At 48.7% G+C, this 19781-nt stretch overlaps 1 protein-coding gene across 1 annotated transcript; it reads right to left on the reverse strand.

Annotated features, from left to right (window-relative positions):
• Nucleotides 1-5890: 5890 nt before the first annotated feature.
• On the reverse strand, nucleotides 5891-9291 carry LOC309877186 (trypsin II-P29-like). The gene is made up of 5 exons (XM_082758378.1): nucleotides 9140-9291; nucleotides 7805-7967; nucleotides 6970-7223; nucleotides 6533-6669; nucleotides 5891-6133 (listed from the first exon to the last, which is right to left on the reverse strand). The coding sequence occupies exons 1-5, from the start codon at nucleotides 9180-9182 to the stop codon at nucleotides 5984-5986; spliced, it is 747 nt and encodes a 248-aa protein (XP_082614504.1). The 5' UTR covers nucleotides 9183-9291; the 3' UTR covers nucleotides 5891-5983.
• Nucleotides 9292-19781: the final 10490 nt, after the last annotated feature.

Here is a 19781-nt window from a genome sequence, read left to right on the forward strand (position 1 = left end):
AACCCCCTCATGATACTGTGTGATCACTCGCAGCACAGAAATACGTGGCTGCATCCTTGCATTTCACATTCCTGATAGTCATAACAGAGAGATCACTGTTGTCTCTGCTGATCTCAAACTTGGCCTCACTGTAACCTTCCATATAAGACCTCTGCAACCACAGAGAGGTGCTGGCTACTAACTTCAGGCCACTCCCTGCAGGCTGCTGGTACCGGAACATATAGGCCAGTTGGTGGCTATCATTCTGGTAACAGGAGATGTCCACAGTCTCTCCAGCTCTCTTGAGGGTTTCCTCTGGCCATTGCGTGATGAGTTTTCCGACCCCAGCACCTGCATGATTCAGAGAGAAAAAGTGGAAAGGAGAAGTATGGACAGTAGCCAAAAATGGCCCTTCAACTCATACCAGTCCAGCATGGCCTGGATGATGCTGCAGATGGATCTGTTGTCTCTCACCAGGCAGAAGAGCAAGCAAAATGGTCAGCATGGTTAGGAGCAGCTGTTCCAGAACAGTGTGCATTAAGAGAGAAGAGGCTAGAGACTGATGCCCCCCCATGCTCTGATTTTTCCATGAAGCATGGTCGGAGGAGGGAGAAGAAACTTGCTATGTAAACTAGCATAAATAAATGTGCAAAATAGGAACGGGAGATAGCCTTTGTAGCCTGTAAGTTACCAAAATCAGTTATCAGATTTTTCATGAGAAACAACATTTAAAATGCCTGATGACAGCCATTCTCTATTGCAGTGGTATGTCGTTATGCATGAAATTAAAAGTTCACAGCAGAATCAAAATAAACACTATTTCAGCGTGGAAATGATTTGCCCTATTTGTATGTGATGCACTTAGATTGTTCTGATACTTTCTACCATGCTTACTACCATTAACATTATAAATCCTTTTCCAGAAGATATCTCTAATCCTTATTTGTTTTTCATATTAAGAGTTTTTGTAAGAAAATTGTATGCTGATTAAAGCCCAAGAAAATCTATGGGATGGGAGGATCTAGCACAGATCATGCGTCCAGATGCTTCCCTGACCTTGCTCTTACCAGCTATTCTCTTCAGCCCCCACTCTTTTTGTTTGTTTGTTTGTTTGTTTTGTTTTTCCTGTGATCAGAAGAACTCCAAAATATACAACTCTATAGCCGTACTTTCTTAAAGATACCTTTTTGCTCTTCTCTGTGAACTTCCCTTTCTTTGAAGAAATGGTAAATGCTAGGTTATGTAACAAAAACTGAAGCAGAGAGGCGATGGCAGACAGGGGGACACCCTAGCGTCACTTCTCCCAGTCCTACCACACAAGAGTGATTAGCCCATCAAAGGTTCACCTCTACAATCAAAGAGACACGAGGCACAATGGGAGGCGGTTTTCTTAGAAATTCCGAGTCAATTTAGCTGTATAAGACTTATTTATGGGGTCAATAAAAGGCAAGTAAACAGCGTTGGGTGCGCAGGGAGCCTGGGCTCCTCCAACACACACACAAGTTACATCAGGCCGATGATCTTTATGCTCCTAGGCTAATACATACTCATTACTACTTCTAGAAAAGGCAGAGTTATTATAACTAATTCAAGGAATCTGAACCCTCCCACTGATGCATATATATCAGTCTCTGGTGGTCCCTCTGGGGGTCTCTTGTGCTGAAGGCTCGTAGTCTTCCTCCCAGGCTTTTTCCTTGTCCTTCTCCTTTGTCCATCTAGGCCGGATATCAGAGACTTGCGCAGCATCCCATGCAAGCTTTGTCTTTTAGTCATCCTTCAGCTTTCCCCTTCTCCTTAATCTCTTGGCCAGATATCAGAGACTTGCGTAGTGTCCCATGCAATAGTCACAATAGTTAGCAGTTATGCTGAACTGCCCGCCCCCCCCCAGATGTCAGAGACGGAAGGTTTAACCTGCAAGCCCTCTATTGACACGAATTGCTGAAACATTCCTTACAATGGGAACCCAAATTTCAGAGCTGAAGAAACAGCTTGTTCAACCTCTACCCAGAGCTATCCCCAAAGAGCAATAAGCCCCATGATCCAGCTGTGAAATCCATCTACATGAATCAAGGCGAGCAGCTCTCTGGATCACTTCTGGGTCTCATGGGTCTTACTGCCTACAGGCATGGAACATGCTAAGGGAATCAGGAGAACAGCACTTGGGGATTGCATCAGACTTAGGGGATGGTTATGTGAAGAACCAAAGGCAAGGCAATGGAGGGAGTTAGGTGATCTGGGGAGGAATGAATTCAGGGAAAAACGAGGAATAAAGGTATAGAAAGGGCAAGCTGCTAGTGAGTATGCTTGCCTGGCTATGCCCTATGCCTCTACCTGTCCCTTTCCTTTTATTAGGTTCTACTTCTAACAGTTTCCCTGAGTGAGGGACTCTAGTCTGTGTACGTGTCCTTTGTGTTTGGGGGGCTATGTGTAACGAACTGTAGTCAGACCACAGACCACAGGTACCAGCGACTGGAGAGACCAGAGTGAGTGAACTTAAGCACTAGGAACTCGAAGAAGGCCACGGGTAAATGGGCCCATGTTTTTCTGATGCCAGCTACAGGAGCAAGGCAGGGTATGACAGTCTGTATGATTGCTAGTGAACATCAGGCTGGACTCCACGGAACGTAGGCAAAAAAAACATGGGTGGTACATGTGTGTATGTATCTGATGGCAGGACTAGAGTGGGAACTGGAAAGCAAAGGGACCAGGGTTGTCCCAGGCAGCTGTTTGCAAAGATGTCTCTGGTGGTTTTACTCAGGTGGGCAGCCTAGCTCCACCACAACCGCTCTCTGTGTTGTAGAAAATACAACACAGAGAACTCAAGGTCTGAGATGAGAAAGGTTTAATTAAAGGGAAAGGGAATGGGGAGGAAAAAAGAAAGAAAAGAAACAATAAGTCCGTGTGGAAGCACAGAGAGAGGAAAAAAAAATATTCTCTACTTCCCATCAACGAGCGATATTCAGCCACATCCTGAGAAGCCTCAAAACGCGCAGTGGTTGTTCAGGAGGAACAGCCCCCTCCCCCACGAGAGCCCCCCTTTTTATTGCTGAGTGTGACATCAGGTGTTATGGAATATCCCTTTGGTTGGTTTAGGTCAGCTGCTTCGGCAATGTTCCCTCCCCATCACTTGCCCACCCCCAGCCTGCCGGCTCTTGGGGGCTTGGAAGGAGTCCTGATGCTGTGCCAGCACTACGCAGCAATAGACACAACACTGGAGTGCTCTCAGTGCTGTTCCAGCTACGAGTGCAGAGCACAGCACTGGGTGGGCTGCTGCAGGGAAAAGGTGACTCCAGCTCAGACAGACCCTACACAGTGTCTCTGTGATTGTGCTTGGGGGCTCATAGGACCAGGTACCAGTGAAAGCAGAGACTGGAATCCAGGGGCAGCTACTGGCCAGACAGTGTGTCTGACCACAGCTATAGGAAAGATGCAAATTGTACTTATAGATGTCCATATTTCCCCAAAACGAACCTTGCTTGTGGGAAGAACATGAAAAGGCTCCGAAGAAGGCGTGGTTCCATGTACGTGGTTCCATGAACATGGTGGTAGAGCAGGAGAAGTGTGAACAGCTACATGCAGCGTGTGTAGATACTCACAGTCACTGCTCAGTGTGTTTCCCCACCCAGAAATCAGGCATGCGCTTCTTGCCTTGGCAAAAACAATGAGCAGAGAAGTGTATTAAAAAAGCCAACAAAACGAAACTCCAACCAAAATAAAACCCACAGCCAAACAAACAGCCAAATCACAAAAGAAAAAAAGAAAAATGATGCTGGTTTTGTTGGTGTGAATGTGAGTGTGAGTCTATGCTGATCTGTGTGCTTGGCTGCAAATGTAGGTATGCATGTGTTGTGTTGCAGGAAGCACGGCCGAAAGCATGACAGACACCAGTAGAGCCAGATCCTGCTCCATTTTATTGCCCGAATAGACTGACTTTTATAGTGAACTTAACAGGGGCGGACAGTGTCTCACACATGATTATTGGTCAAAAGCACTCAGACAAACAACTACAAGAAAACAACCCCACCTGTAAGAAAACAACCCCCTTGTGATTAGCAGTCACGTAGACCTTGTCCTTGAAGACAGATGCTGGTAACAATATTTTTCTAAATTCCTCAATTGGGCAATGTGGGAACACTGTCATGGGAACTTCTCATAGTTGCCCTGGTAGCTTGGTTTGCTCAGCTGCAGCAAGCCATGGGAGTTTTGCTGGTTCAAAAAATCCCTCAACAGCGTTGCATGTATGAGTTCCTACTGAGAACACATTCTCAGCCTTGCTACTGGCTGGGCCTGGGTGTGTGAGGCCATGGCAGCCACCCCTCTGTCGGGCTACCAGTTTCAGCTCTACCCAACAGTAAGTCTTGGGGAAAGCAGAGAGATCACCCCTTAATAAAAAGGAGACTATCGGGAGGGTCAGGGCTCACCTGACTGGAGACAATTCTTGCAGAAACCTTTCCACTTGACTCTCCACCACTCGACTCTCCACCTCACCACCCTTGCAGGAATCTTGCACTTTTCCCAGTCTCTCCTCAGCCTCTCTTTTTTTCCTCGCAAGCTCCCCATCCCAGATTCTCACAAGAAAGAGGCAGTTTCTAGGTTTGGAGAGGCTAAAGTTGCTCTGTACTGGCCCAGTTTACACTGCCTCAGGGTGCTTTGGGGGAGGTTTCTCTTCCACCTTCTATAGATCATGTGTTGCATGAGATGGGTTAAATGTACACTTAAAACTGGGACTCCCCAGTCCTCTATGTCCTTTTGGAGGCCAAAGCTTCTGCCAAGGCGGCGATGTCCTTTCAGGGCCCAAAGCTTATGCCAAAGTGGCTGTTGAGGGTGGCTGAAGAGGCGCGAGGGTGGCTGAAAAGATGCAGCAGAGCCAGCAGAAGCAGTGGCAAGCTATTTCAATCAGGTGTCACCGCTATTTCATGGCCACTCAACAGGTGATCAGTTCCAAGGCAGTTGCCTACTGCAGAGGAGCAGCAAGAGGGCGCTTTTCTGCATTGAGGCCGCTCAAGGCTTCTGAGGCAGCCACCACGACCCAGCCGCCCTCATGAGGCTGCCTCATGAGGTGCAGGCGGAGCCAGCAGCTCTCCCTATCATACAAAGGCAGCCCCTAGGAAGCATGAGCAACCAGGCAGGAAGCACTCACTGAAGTGCTTGCCAAAACCACTATGGAACCCCAGACTGAGTGCCTGCCCAAAGATGTGGCTGTTCAGGTCTCTGGCTGCAGGGAGTGCCTGAGCCTGCTGCTGCCAATGGTGGGTGAGAGATACTGCCTGTGTGAGGTGCGAGCGGGTAGAGGATGCGATCAGCCTGGTGGCAGAGCTCAAGAAGGAGGTTAAGGACTATCAGGGAGTGTGAGCAGGAGTTGGGCTGGTGGAGTCGCTCCCTATCACGCCTGAGAGAAAGGCACTGGGGCAACGCACCCAAAATAGTGGTGGACCTCCCACCCTGTTCTTGTCGGGCAGACGGAGGGGGCCTGAGAGATGGAGAGGAATGGATACTGGTCCCTGTTTGGCATCACAGGGGTGCCCATCCCTACCCGCCTCTCGACCCCAAGTGCCCTTACGCACTAGATTTGAGGCCCTGGAGTGCAAGGGACAGAGTGGTGAGGATGTGGGGGAAAGGCCACACAGGACGCTGTCTCGGGCAAGGAAGTCACCTCCGCTCCTCAAGACTTCCTCCACCAAGAAAGAAAGAAGGGTAATGGTCAAAGGCGACTCCCTTCTGAGGGACAGAGAGGGCCTGCAAGCTCCCCATTGCAGATTCTCACAGCCCAACAGCTCTAGGGTGCTGCTCCCAGTGCACACACCTGAACCGGAACAACATGGAAGGTTCAGGAGGAGCTGGTGGAAGGCTGCAGGGAACCCCACTTGTCTCTGATGAGCTACAGTCCCCAAAGAAAATGTCTGTAAGGCTCTTTAGGTTAGATATTTATTTGTGCTGTTGTCTTCTTAGGGAAAGCATTAGGGCAGGAGGGTAGTGGCCAAGGAGCCAGGTGGTTGTCAAGGTATCAGTAGGCTGCAATGGTCTCTTGGACCCAGTCAACATAATTGCAGACCTTGGTGTAGACACCGGGATAACCTTTCAGAGCACACCCGATTCCCCATGACACAATGCCCTGGAGTTCTCCGTTGCACACAACTGGTCCACCTGAGTCACCCTGGAGGGGAAAATTTAGAGGCACAAGATGATTTAAAAGCAGAATCTCACCCAGAAAGTTTTTGACTTGGCACAAAGAATCCAGGGAATGCAAAACAAAGCGCAGCAGGCCCTGATATGGGAGCACAGAGAGATACCCCCCTTGCTTGCTGGCCTCCTCTAGCCCCCAAAAATTCACTGGTACCATGCTCAGTGCCAACCAGCAGATGTGGCTGGGCCTGCTATTTTCAGTGAAGTCCACCCTGCACCCAAAGCGTGCTGCAAAGGGTGCGTCAGAAGAGAGCACCTGGCGAGGAGGAGGCTGAAGCTAAGCAGGCTGCCAAGCTCCAATGTATACCGTGCAGCCTGGGGCACCCTGGCAGTGTGTGGCCCAGGGCTCTGCGCAGACATCAACTCCTACCTGGCACGAGTCTTTCCCACCCTCCAGGAATCCTATGCAGATCATGTTGCTGGTGATTTCACCCGGGTAAGCATCTTGGCACTCTTGGTTACTCAGAATTGGCGCTTGCAGGCACTGGAGGAGTTCAGGGTAATTGGCTGCCGGGAGAGCAGTAACAGTTTTAGGTTTTGTCTTGGGACTCAGTACTGTCAGTGAACAGAAAGACCAACGACCTATATGCGAGAGCCATCCAGCAGAGCAGGGTAAAGTAAAACAGTGAAGTGCATTGTAGATTGAGACACACTGGCAGGGCAGCGTGAAGTCAGGGCAGCGTGGAGGACTTGCGGGCACAACAAGAAAAGGCTGCACAGAAGGGGTGAACTGTACATGGGTCTCACAAGCGTGGTGGTAGAGCAGGAGAAGTGTGAAAGCTACATGCGGTGTGCGTAGATACTCACTGCCACTGCTCAGTGTGTTTCCCCAGCCCGAAATCAGGCACTCCGTCCCTGCCTTGGCACAAGAGGTGGGCAGGGCTATGGGTTGAACGTCGGCACTGTACTCCACGGCGGATGCCAGCTTGATCAACATAATGTCATTATTAAGGGTTCTTGAACTGTAGTTAGGATGGCGAATGATTACGGAAGAACTCCTGACTACTTCACTGCCTTCCTGCACATCAATGTTGTACTCTCCCAGCCTCACTTGTATACGGCTGCAAAATTGTCAGCAGAGAAAAGCAGCAGTTAGCCATGGGTAGAACAACTGGCTGCCACGTGGGGACCGGCAGACACTTGAAAGCGAGTAAGGGAGTGCTGTGCTAATCAATGGTTTGTGTGTCACGCAGCTCTAGGAACTTCATGATTTCATGGAAGACTGAGTTGGGAGAGCATTGCCAGATAGGCAAGAAAGGGAGATTCAGTTTCCTGTTTCTCCCTCTGCACAGAAGTGTGCCCTAAACTCAGGACGAGGGAGATCCATGGAGAAAGTCTAGAGGAATGACGAAGAAAGCGGTAATAATAAGCCCCATGGACTTGTAAATGTAGACCGAATGGCATGTTAGGATGCACAGAAAAGGATGCTATGAGTGCAGGAATACTGGAAAGACCATGTAACACAGCAGGACTGAGGCTAGGGTTTCTCCTTTGGCTTCAGGTACACCATGCATTGCCCCGCCCCTGTCCCTCCCCCCATGCATGTATGGTCTTCTCTTGAGAGGCACCGGAGTTCTAGATGTGGTGGGTTTGTAAGATTTGAGCAGAATCCACCCGGATACACAACCCAAGCCATACGTACGATTTGTAGCAGTGAGCAGCTGACAGGACCCACTGGTTGTTGATGAGGGATCCTCCACAAAAGTGATAGCCAGCATTCAGGGACACCTGGTAGGGAACTGAATGCTCTGGGCAGTTGTAGCCTCCCACAATCTTGTCATCATCAGCAGCTCCAGGGAAAGCAACTGAGGAAAAGAGAATTGGGTTTCACAGCACCATGCCTGAATCCGTTCTCTTTAAGCATAGCAGCAGCCAGTGAGCTACAGAGAATGAGCAAGAGCCAAGACAGCTTGAAACTTCAGAAGTCTCCAGGCAACTCCTGAAATATCCTGCTGAGTTCTTTCTGCACTACTCTGAAACACCAGGCTTTGTCTGTACCACCTGAAGTCAGGAAGAGAACAGGAGAGCACAAGCTGCCAAAGAACCTCATAAATGAATTGTACGCAGCCTTCACTGTGTTCCTTCCGGGGCACCTTTGGGTTGGGATGAGACAGCTGTGCCATGGCAGAAAGCGTATGTAAAACGGGCAAACGCAGTTGAGAGAACTTCATTTGCAGGGGTGAGACAAAGAGTGAGCAAGAGAGGTAGAAAAACTTGGTAGTGAAGGATTCAGAGAGAACACAAAGGCTCCACAGAGTTGGAGGATGATGTCACAGTAGAATGTAAGAAAGAAGATATTTGTTGGAGCCAACAGAACGGTGGTCTCCAGCCTTTTTGATTCCATAACCCTATCAGTAAAACACCTTCCCACAGCCCTGACATATGTCTATTTGTTCATTTCGAAGTTACGTACTTGCCCTACTGAACTTCGAATGTTTTCCTCCCACACTGTAATGCACAACCCCAGATGTGCATGCACCCCATTTTAGAACCCACTGCACTAGAACATTGCAGGCTGGGATCCTGCCTCTGACCATCCATTACAGATGCAAGGAGCAGAAGATGACTTCATAAACCTCAATGGACTTCTCTTTCACAAATGTGTTGCCCGACCATCCGTCCCATCCTCTTCCCCTCTAACTCACCTTCACACCCCCCAAATTTTAACAGGCCTTGTCCTTTGCTGTTTTTGAACCTGCCAAAATGCCTAGCTGTCTTTCATACTCCCTAATTCTTGTAGACAAGGAGACAGCAAGCCCTGCATTGTTTTATGCACCCTTGTCTTGTCCTACCTTCTTCACCTCTCTAGGAGGCTGAGAGTCTATGTCTCTGACATGGGTGGAAATTGAGGAAAAACAGAATGTCATGCTACTGGGGAAAGAGAAAGGCCAGTAGAGAGGACAAGGCAAGAGCCTGTGAGAGAAGTTTTGCTCAGGTGTGCAGGTAGATAGACGATCAGTATCAATAGAGAACGTACCAGCGGCTCCCAGGCAGGAGAGAAGGAGGAAGAGAGAATGCATGGTGCCTCCACGACCAAGCTCTGTGATGTGGATGAGGACTAGCCTCAGAAACTCCTCTGCTTTATGCTCCTGGAGAGCTTTATCTTTGTCAGCCCATGGTCTCTCCAGCTTTCCCTTTCCCAGGATCTTGCATCAGACTGGACGAATTTACCTATTTTATCTGAGTACAGCAATGACACAGCTGACTGAAATACCTGAACTAGGAGAACGTATTTCTAGAAATGCAAGCTGTCATTGCCAGACCACTGATAGTACCCAACACGGCTGCTCTCCATTTAGCAACTCTCCTTTCTCCTTTCTCCCATGCCCCTGGAGCCACCAGCATTCTGCTGCAGTGCCACTGCACTCAATGAGAGAATTGTTTGCAGCTGGAGAGTTGGACCCACCCCAGGAGTTTATGTTTGGAAAGAGCCCGAATAATGAGGCTGTGGGATGTTCACCCACAGTGAGCAGAAGAGGGCATTTACTTTCCACGGAGAGCTTCCTCATCTTAAAGAAAGAGGAAGAGGTGGGAGGGAGGGAGGGAGGGAAGATGTTCTAATTTGAACCTGAACACAAAAGAGTCAGTTCATCCTTCAGAGTTCCCAACGAGCAGCCTGAATTCTTTTCTGATGGGGTCTGTCTCCTGGATGATCTCTGAGTTGTCCATTTGAGATCTGTTTGTGCCATGAGCTCCAGCACTATTGCGCCGACAGGTGTGCCCTCTTGATTACTGGGATTCACAGAGAATAGGTAGGGACTCGGATGCAGTACTTTCACTATATGTCTCTCATCAAGGACTTAGGAACAAGGATCCAGAACTTCTGCTGCAAGCTCTGGCATTAGTCCGGGAAGGGTCAGGCGTGTCTGCTGCTTGACGTAAGCAAGTAGCACAGAGACTGTCTAAGAGACTTTTTCCCTCTAAGGAGATTACCAACCCAGCCCCCTGCGATGTCATGTGTACCTTTGAGAGTGGATGATCTGTTTTCTAAACTGCTAAAGAGTAAAAAAAAAAAAAAAAAAACAAAAGAGAGAGATAAAAAGAGAGAGAGTCGTATTTTAGAGTGGGCTTCCTGAGGCCTCGTGAGGAAGAGAGGCCCCACCTGGGGTGCAGAGTGCTGCTTGAAGGATGTGCTGTTTTGCAGCTCCTTTTTGACTGACTGCCTACAGTACTAGTGTCCCATGTACCAATGCCGAGGTGCCTGACATTCACGTGAGTAGACCAGACCACAGCTTTGCCCACATACCATGTGCTTCTACACGGGGGGTGACGGTTCCTTCCCTGGGTCTTGAAGGGAGCCTTAAAAGGGGGAGGTGGGTTAGGGAAATTGCAAGCCTAGTTATGCAGCGCTCTGGCCAAGACGTATTCAGTTTCTGCCCACAGCTGGCTGTCACAATGGATGCACCATGTGATAGCAGCCTTTTGCAGTTTCCTTTCTCTGTGACATGCAGTTTTGCCATCAAGAGATGCCTTATTCCTGCTCAGAACTGTATGCGTTCCTGTGGCAGTTAAGAGGTGTGTGGAGCAGGTGGCTAAAAGTGTCTGCCAGGGCACATTGTTACTTGTGAAGCTGCCAAGGGGCTGCCCTCTCCACAGTGGATTGAATGCCTGGTGCCCTGGGTATGCTTCCTCCCACCTGGACTGGTGTCAGCCTCCCATGTCCATTGCCAGAGGCTGCGCTCTCCTCCCTCAACAGCCAACCTTTTCTTACCACACTCTCTCTCTGCTTGGTGCCACGGTAGGGCCTGCTGTGGGGATAGTGGCCCAGAACACGGCTGTGCTGCTGTAGCACTAGTCCTGAGAAGTATCTGCTGCCTTTTACTAACCACGCCAGCAGTGCCTCAATTCTTAATGCCGACCTGTGTGTTTGTATGTCTGAAGGGTTTTTGTCTTCAAAAATGCTAGGTGCTGCTGCATTGTTTTGCTTGACCCTCTTCCCTCCAAAGAGTCCCGGTTCCATTAACTTACTTTGCCCTTGTGTTCCTTCTGATCTTCCTCTGCCCCTCTCCAATCTGTCTCAAATTTTTCAGAGACTTTGTCTCCCATTCTGGCAAGGTGGGGATTTTATGTTAGTGCTCAACCCCCTCACGATACCGTGTGATCACTCGCAGCACAGAAATACGTGGCTGCATCCTTGCGTGTCACATTCTTGATAGTCATAACAGAGAGTTCACTGTTGTCTCTGCTGATCTCAAACTTGGCCTCACTGTAACCTTCCATATAAGACCTCTGCAACCACAGAGAGGTGCTGGCTACTAACTTCAGGCCACTCCTTGCAGGCTGCTGGTACTGGAACATATAGGCAAGTTGGTGGCTATCATTCTGGTAACAGGAGATGTCCACAGTCTCTCCAGCTCTCTTGAGGGTTTCCTCTGGCCATTGCATGATGAGTTTTCCGACCCCAGCACCTGCATGATTCAGAGAGAAAAAGTGGAAAGGAGAAGTATGGACAGTGGCCAAAAATGGCCCTTCAACTCATACCAGTCCAGCATGGCCTGGATGATGCTGCAGATGGATCTATTGTCTCTTACCGGGCAGAAGAGCAAGCAAAATGGTCAGCATGGTTAGGAGCAGCTGTTCCAGAACAGTGTGCATTAAGAGAGAAGAGGCTAGAGACTGATGCCCCTCCCCATGCTCTGATTTGTCCATGAAGCTTGGTCGGAGGAGGGAGAAGAGCAGCTGACCTAAACTGACCAAAGGGATATTCCATACCGTATGACATAACACTCAGCAATAAAAGGTGGGAAAGGAGAAGCGGGGCATGGGAGGGTTTTTTTTACAAAAATGTCTGTCCTCCCAAGCAAGCACTACATGTACTGAGGCCATGCTTCCTGGGATGTGGCCGAACAGCACACGTTGATGGGAAATAGTAATTTATTTTCTCTCCGTCTGTGCTGCCATGCAGTCTTTGCTTGTTGGTGTTTTGTTGTTATTGTTGTTGTTTTTTGTTTTGTTTTGTTTTTAGTTTTCATTCTTCATTTTCCCTTAATTTTTCCTTTAATCTGTGAGTTTTTTGTTTGTTTGTTTGTTTGTTTGTTTGTTGTTTGTTTTCTATCGATCATACTTTATTCTTCCTCTCTTCTTCCAGGAATGGGGACTGAGTGAGAGAGAGGTTGTGGTGGAGATCAGATTCACAGCAAGGTAAGACCGCCACAGGAAAATATTAAATGTTTGTAGTTCCACTCAGCTAGAGGAACTTTGGAACATTTTGTAGCTTCATCTTCAGGAGTCTTTGAGTCTGTTGTGTACAACCATTTTGGAGTAGAAGATGCTTTCTGTTTATCAGCATGTACTCAGGTGCTATACACCTCCTTAAAACATCTGAAAGAGTGTGGTGAACACTCAGGCAGCAGCATACACCTATGGGAGAGAATAGCAGTCAGAACATGAACTCTCCCCATCAACCTTGGCCCCCAGCCGTATGATTTAATTTTCCTGGTGCAGAACCCCTGAGAGCTGTACTTGGGAATTTATTTTATTTTATTTTATTTTATTTTTAAGAAAAGTCCTGGCATCCTTCCCTTTAGAGTATTTGCACCAGGCTTGAAGGGAACTATTGAAAATCACAGTCTTTCCTTCCCTGACCACTGCAAGTGGAGACTGTTTAATATCTTTGCCTGGTATGTTAGGGGAGAAAAGAAGTTGGAGGACCATGGGGAGGATGAGTCAAAATGGAGGAAAATAAACTTTTATATCAGCAGTCAGGGTACATTCTTAACTAAGAGGGACAGGTATGTGGAGAAGAGAAGTTTGGAAACAATCCCAGACCTCTGTCACTCTCAAAATGTGTCACGGGTTCTAGTGGGAAAAGAAGAAATTCGACTTTCCAGATGACATGTCAGAATTCATTTTAAATCGTTGGAATGTCCTCAGAGGCTCTCCCCTCTAACATGGCTGGAATACCACAAGAACCACTACAGTGGAGACTTAACCTCTCCAAACCGAAAACCTGCCAGTTTGCTGTGAGAATTTGCAATGGGGAGCTTGCAGGCCCTCTCTGTCCCTCAGAAGGGAGTCGCCTTTGACCATTACCCTTCTTTCTTTCTTGGTGGAGGAAGTCTTGAGGAGTGGAGGTTACTTCCTTGCCTGAGACAGCGTCCTGTGTGGCCTTTCCCCCACATCCTCACCACTCTGTCCCTTGCACTCCAGGGCCTCAAATCTAGTGCGTAAGGGCACTTGGGGTCGAGAGGCGGGTAGGGATGGGCACCCCTGTGATGCCAAACAGGGACCAGTATCCATTCCTCTCCATCTCTCAGGCCCCCTCCGTCTGCCCGACAAGAACAGGGTGGGAGGTCCACCACTATTTTGGGTGCGTTGCCCCAGTGCCTTTCTCTCAGGCGTGATAGGGAGCGACTCCACCAGCCCAACTCCTGCTCACACTCCCTGATAGTCCTTAACCTCCTTCTTGAGCTCTGCCACCAGGCTGATCACATCCTCTACCCGCTCGCACCTCACACAGGCAGTATCTCTCACCCACCATTGGCAGCAGCAGGCTCAGGCACTCCCTGCAGCCAGAGACCTGAACAGCCACATCTTTGGGCAGGCACTCAGTCTGGGGTTCCATAGTGGTTTTGGCAAGCACTTCAGTGAGTGCTTCCTGCCTGGTTGCTCATGCTTCCTAGGGGCTGCCTTTGTATGATAGGGAGAGCTGCTGGCTCCGCCTGCACCTCATGAGGCAGCCTCATGAGGGCGGCTGGGTCGTGGTGGCTGCCTCAGAAGCCTTGAGCGGCCTCAATGCAGAAAAGCGCCCTCTTGCTGCTCCTCTGCAGTAGGCAACTGCCTTGGAACTGATCACCTGTTGAGTGGCCATGAAATAGCGGTGACACCTGATTGAAATAGCTTGCCACTGCTTCTGCTGGCTCTGCTGCATCTTTTCAGCCACCCTCGCGCCTCTTCAGCCACCCTCAACAGCCACTTTGGCATAAGCTTTGGGCCCTGAAAGGACATCGCCGCCTTGGCAGAAGCTTTGGCCTCCAAAAGGACATAGAGGACTGGGGAGTCCCAGTTTTAAGTGTACATTTAACCCATCTCATGCAACACATGATCTATAGAAGGTGGAAGAGAAACCTCCCCCAAAGCACCCTGAGGCAGTGTAAACTGGGCCAGTACAGAGCAACTTTAGCCTCTCCAAACCTAGAAACTGCCTCTTTCTTGTGAGAATCTGGGATGGGGAGCTTGCGAGGAAAAAAAGAGAGGCTGAGGAGAGACTGGGAAAAGTGCAAGATTCCTGCAAGGGTGGTGAGGTGGAGAGTCGAGTGGTGGAGAGTCGAGTGGAAAGGTTTCTGCAAGAATTGTCTCCAGTCAGGTGAGCCCTGACCCTCCCGATAGTCTCCTTTTTATTAAGGGGTGATCTCTCTGCTTTCCCCAAGACTTACTGTTGGGTAGAGCTGAAACTGGTAGCCCGACAGAGGGGTGGCTGCCATGGCCTCACACACCCAGGCCCAGCCAGTAGCAAGGCTGAGAATGTGTTCTCAGTAGGAACTCATACATGCAACGCTGTTGAGGGATTTTTTGAACCAGCAAAACTCCCATGGCTTGCTGCAGCTGAGCAAACCAAGCTACCAGGGCAACTATGAGAAGTTCCCATGACAGTGTTCCCACATTGCCCAATTGAGGAATTTAGAAAAATATTGTTACCAGCATCTGTCTTCAAGGACAAGGTCTACGTGACTGCTAATCACAAGGGGGTTGTTTTCTTACAGGTGGGGTTGTTTTCTTGTAGTTGTTTGTCTGAGTGCTTTTGACCAATAATCATGTGTGAGACACTGTCCGCCCCTGTTAAGTTCACTATAAAAGTCAGTCTATTCGGGCAATAAAATGGAGCAGGATCTGGCTCTACTGGTGTCTGTCATGCTTTCGGCCGTGCTTCCTGCAACACAACACATGCATACCTACATTTGCAGCCAAGCACACAGATCAGCATAGACTCACACTCACATTCACACCAACAAAACCAGCATCATTTTTCTTTTTTTCTTTTGTGATTTGGCTGTTTGTTTGGCTGTGGGTTTTATTTTGGTTGGAGTTTCGTTTTGTTGGCTTTTTTAATACACTTCTCTGCTCATTGTTTTTGCCAAGGCAAGAAGCGCATGCCTGATTTCTGGGTGGGGAAACACACTGAGCAGTGACTGTGAGTATCTACACACGCTGCATGTAGCTGTTCACACTTCTCCTGCTCTACCACCATGTTCATGGAACCACGTACATGGAACCACGCCTTCTTCGGAGCCTTTTCATGTTCTTCCCACAAGCAAGGTTCGTTTTGGGGAAATATGGACATCTATAAGTACAATTTGCATCTTTCCTATAGCTGTGGTCAGACACACTGTCTGGCCAGTAGCTGCCCCTGGATTCCAGTCTCTGCTTTCACTGGTACCTGGTCCTATGAGCCCCCAAGCACAATCACAGAGACACTGTGTAGGGTCTGTCTGAGCTGGAGTCACCTTTTCCCTGCAGCAGCCCACCCAGTGCTGTGCTCTGCACTCGTAGCTGGAACAGCACTGAGAGCACTCCAGTGTTGTGTCTATTGCTGCGTAGTGCTGGCACAGCATCAGGACTCCTTCCAAGCCCCCAAGAGCCGGCAGGCTGGGGGTGGGCAAGTGATGGGGAGGGAACATTGCCGAAGCAGCTGACCTAAACCAACCAAAGGGATATTCCATAACACCTGATGTCACACTCAGCAATAAAAAGGGGGGCTCTCGTGGGGGAGGGGGCTGTTCCTCCTGAACAACCACTGCGCGTTTTGAGGCTTCTCAGGATGTGGCTGAATATCGCTCGTTGATGGGAAGTAGAGAATATTTTTTTTTCCTCTCTCTGTGCTTCCACACGGACTTATTGTTTCTTTTCTTTCTTTTTTCCTCCCCATTCCCTTTCCCTTTAATTAAACCTTTCTCATCTCAGACCTTGAGTTCTCTGTGTTGTATTTTCTACAACACAGAGAGCGGTTGTGGTGGAGCTAGGCTGCCCACCTGAGTAAAACCACCAGAGACATCTTTGCAAACAGCTGCCTGGGACAACCCTGGTCCCTTTGCTTTCCAGTTCCCACTCTAGTCCTGCCATCAGATACATACACACATGTACCACCCATGGTTTTTTTGCCTACGTTCCGTGGAGTCCAGCCTGATGTTCACTAGCAATCATACAGACTGTCATACCCTGCCTTGCTCCTGTAGCTGGCATCAGAAAAACATGGGCCCATTTACCCGTGGCCTTCTTCGAGTTCCTAGTGCTTAAGTTCACTCACTCTGGTCTCTCCAGTCGCTGGTACCTGTGGTCTGTGGTCTGACTACAGTTCGTTACACATAGCCCCCCAAACACAAAGGACACGTACACAGACTAGAGTCCCTCACTCAGGGAAACTGTTAGAAGTAGAACCTAATAAAAGGAAAGGGACAGGTAGAGGCATAGGGCATAGCCAGGCAAGCATACTCACTAGCAGCTTGCCCTTTCTATACCTTTATTCCTCGTTTTTCCCTGAATTCATTCCTCCCCAGATCACCTAACTCCCTCCATTGCCTTGCCTTTGGTTCTTCACATAACCATCCCCTAAGTCTGATGCAATCCCCAAGTGCTGTTCTCCTGATTCCCTTAGCATGTTCCATGCCTGTAGGCAGTAAGACCCATGAGACCCAGAAGTGATCCAGAGAGCTGCTCGCCTTGATTCATGTAGATGGATTTCACAGCTGGATCATGGGGCTTATTGCTCTTTGGGGATAGCTCTGGGTAGAGGTTGAACAAGCTGTTTCTTCAGCTCTGAAATTTGGGTTCCCATTGTAAGGAATGTTTCAGCAATTCGTGTCAATAGAGGGCTTGCAGGTTAAACCTTCCGTCTCTGACATCTGGGGGGGGGCGGGCAGTTCAGCATAACTGCTAACTATTGTGACTATTGCATGGGACACTACGCAAGTCTCTGATATCTGGCCAAGAGATTAAGGAGAAGGGGAAAGCTGAAGGATGACTAAAAGACAAAGCTTGCATGGGATGCTGCGCAAGTCTCTGATATCCGGCCTAGATGGACAAAGGAGAAGGACAAGGAAAAAGCCTGGGAGGAAGACTACGAGCCTTCAGCACAAGAGACCCCCAGAGGGACCACCAGAGACTCATATATATGCATCAGTGGGAGGGTTCAGATTCCTTGAATTAGTTATAAAAACTCTGCCTTTTCTAGAAGTAGTAATGAGTATGTATTAGCCTAGGAGCATAAAGATCATCGGCCTGATGTAACTTGTGTGTGTGTTGGAGGAGCCCAGGCTCCCTGCGCACCCAACGCTGTTTACTTGCCTTTTATTGACCCCATAAATAAGTCTTATACAGCTAAATTGACTCGGAATTTCTAAGAAAACCGCCTCCCATTGTGCCTCGTGTCTCTTTGATTGTAGAGGTGAACCTTTGATGGGCTAATCACTCTTGTGTGGTAGGACTGGGAGAAGTGACGCTAGGGTGTCCCCCTGTCTGCCATCGCCTCTCTGCTTCAGTTTTTGTTACATAACCTAGCATTTACCATTTCTTCAAAGAAAGGGAAGTTCACAGAGAAGAGCAAAAAGGTATCTTTAAGAAAGTACGGCTATAGAGTTGTATATTTTGGAGTTCTTCTGATCACAGGAAAAACAAAACAAACAAACAAACAAACAAAAAGAGTGGGGGCTGAAGAGAATAGCTGGTAAGAGCAAGGTCAGGGAAGCATCTGGACGCATGATCTGTGCTAGATCCTCCCATCCCATAGATTTTCTTGGGCTTTAATCAGCATACAATTTTCTTACAAAAACTCTTAATATGAAAAACAAATAAGGATTAGAGATATCTTCTGGAAAAGGATTTATAATGTTAATGGTAGTAAGCATGGTAGAAAGTATCAGAACAATCTAAGTGCATCACACACAAATAGGGCAAATCATTTCCACGCTGAAATAGTGTTTATTTTGATTCTGCTGTGGACTTTTAATTTCATGCATAACGACATACCACTGCAATAGAGAATGGCTGTCATCAGGCATTTTAAATGTTGTTTCTCATGAAAAATCTGATAACTGATTTTGGTAACTTACAGGCTACAAAGGCTATCTCCCGTTCCTATTTTGCACATTTATTTATGCTAGTTTACATAGCAAGTTTCTTCTCCCTCCTCCGACCATGCTTCATGGACAAATCAGAGCATGGGGGGGCATCAGTCTCTAGCCTCTTCTCTCTTAATGCACACTGTTCTGGAACAGCTGCTCCTAACCATGCTGACCATTTTGCTTGCTCTTCTGCCTGGTGAGAGACAACAGATCCATCTGCAGCATCATCCAGGCCATGCTGGACTGGTATGAGTTGAAGGGCCATTTTTGGCTACTGTCCATACTTCTCCTTTCCACTTTTTCTCTCTGAATCATGCAGGTGCTGGGGTCGGAAAACTCATCACGCAATGGCCAGAGGAAACCCTCAAGAGAGCTGGAGAGACTGTGGACATCTCCTGTTACCAGAATGATAGCCACCAACTGGCCTATATGTTCCGGTACCAGCAGCCTGCAGGGAGTGGCCTGAAGTTAGTAGCCAGCACCTCTCTGTGGTTGCAGAGGTCTTATATGGAAGGTTACAGTGAGGCCAAGTTTGAGATCAGCAGAGACAACAGTGATCTCTCTGTTATGACTATCAGGAATGTGAAATGCAAGGATGCAGCCACGTATTTCTGTGCTGCGAGTGATCACACAGTATCGTGAGGGGGTTGAGCACTAACATAAAATCCCCACCTTGCCAGAATGGGAGACAAAGTCTCTGAAAACTGTGAGACAGATTGGAGAGGGGCAGAGGAAAAGCAGACGGAACTCAAGGGCAAAGTAAGTTAATGGAGCCGGGACTCTTTGGAGGGAAGAGGGTCAAGCAAAACAATGCAGCAGCACCTAGCATTTTTGAAGACAAAAACCCTTCAGACATACAAACACACAGGTCGGCATTAAGAATTGAGGCACTGCTGGCGTGGTTAGTAAAAGGCAGCAGATACTTCTCAGGACTAGTGCTACAGCAGCACAGCCGTGTTCTGGGCCACTATCCCCACAGCAGGCCCTACCGTGGCACCAAGCAGAGAGAGAGTGTGGTAAGAAAAGGTTGGCTGTTGAGGGAGGAGAGCCCAGCCTCTGGCAATGGACATGGGAGGCTGACACCAGTCCAGGTGGGAGGAAGCATACCCAGGGCACCAGGCATTCAATCCACTGTGGAGAGGGCAGCCCCTTGGCAGCTTCACAAGTAACAATGTGCCCTGGCAGACACTTTTAGCCACCTGCTCCACACACCTCTTAACTGCCACAGGAACGCATACAGTTCTGAGCAGGAATAAGGCACCTCCTAATGGCAAAACTGCATGGCCAGAGAAAGGAAACCACAAAAGGCTGCTATCACATGGTGCATCCATTGTGACAGCCAGCTGTGGGCAGAAACTGAATACGTCTTGGCCAGAGCGCTGCATAACTAGGCTTGCAATTTCCCTAACCCACCTCTCCCTTTTAAGGCTCCCTTCAAGACCCAGGGAAGGAACCGTCACCCCCCGTGTAGAAGCACATGGTATGTGGGCAAAGCTGTGGTCTGGTCTACTCACGTGAATGTCAGGCACCTCGGCATTGGTACATGGGACACTAGTACTGTAG

Source organism: Aythya marila (genome assembly GCF_965140915.1).
Source record: "Aythya marila genome assembly, chromosome: 1".
In the NCBI taxonomy this organism is placed as follows: Eukaryota; Metazoa; Chordata; class Aves; order Anseriformes; family Anatidae; genus Aythya; species Aythya marila.

Bases quoted from the DNA above. Each gene is read 5' to 3' on its own strand.
- LOC309877186 (XM_082758378.1), bottom strand. From the start codon at position 9,182: ATGCATTCTCTCTTCCTCCTTCTCTCCTGCCTGGGAGCCGCTG. The intron at 6,670-6,969 runs GTGAGTATCTAC...CTCTCCCGGCAG, and splicing joins AAACACACTGAGCAGTGGCA to CCAATTACCCTGAACTCCTC. The intron at 6,134-6,532 runs GTAGGAGTTGAT...TTTCCCCTCCAG, and splicing joins GTGGGAAAGACTCGTGCCAG to GGTGACTCAGGTGGACCAGT.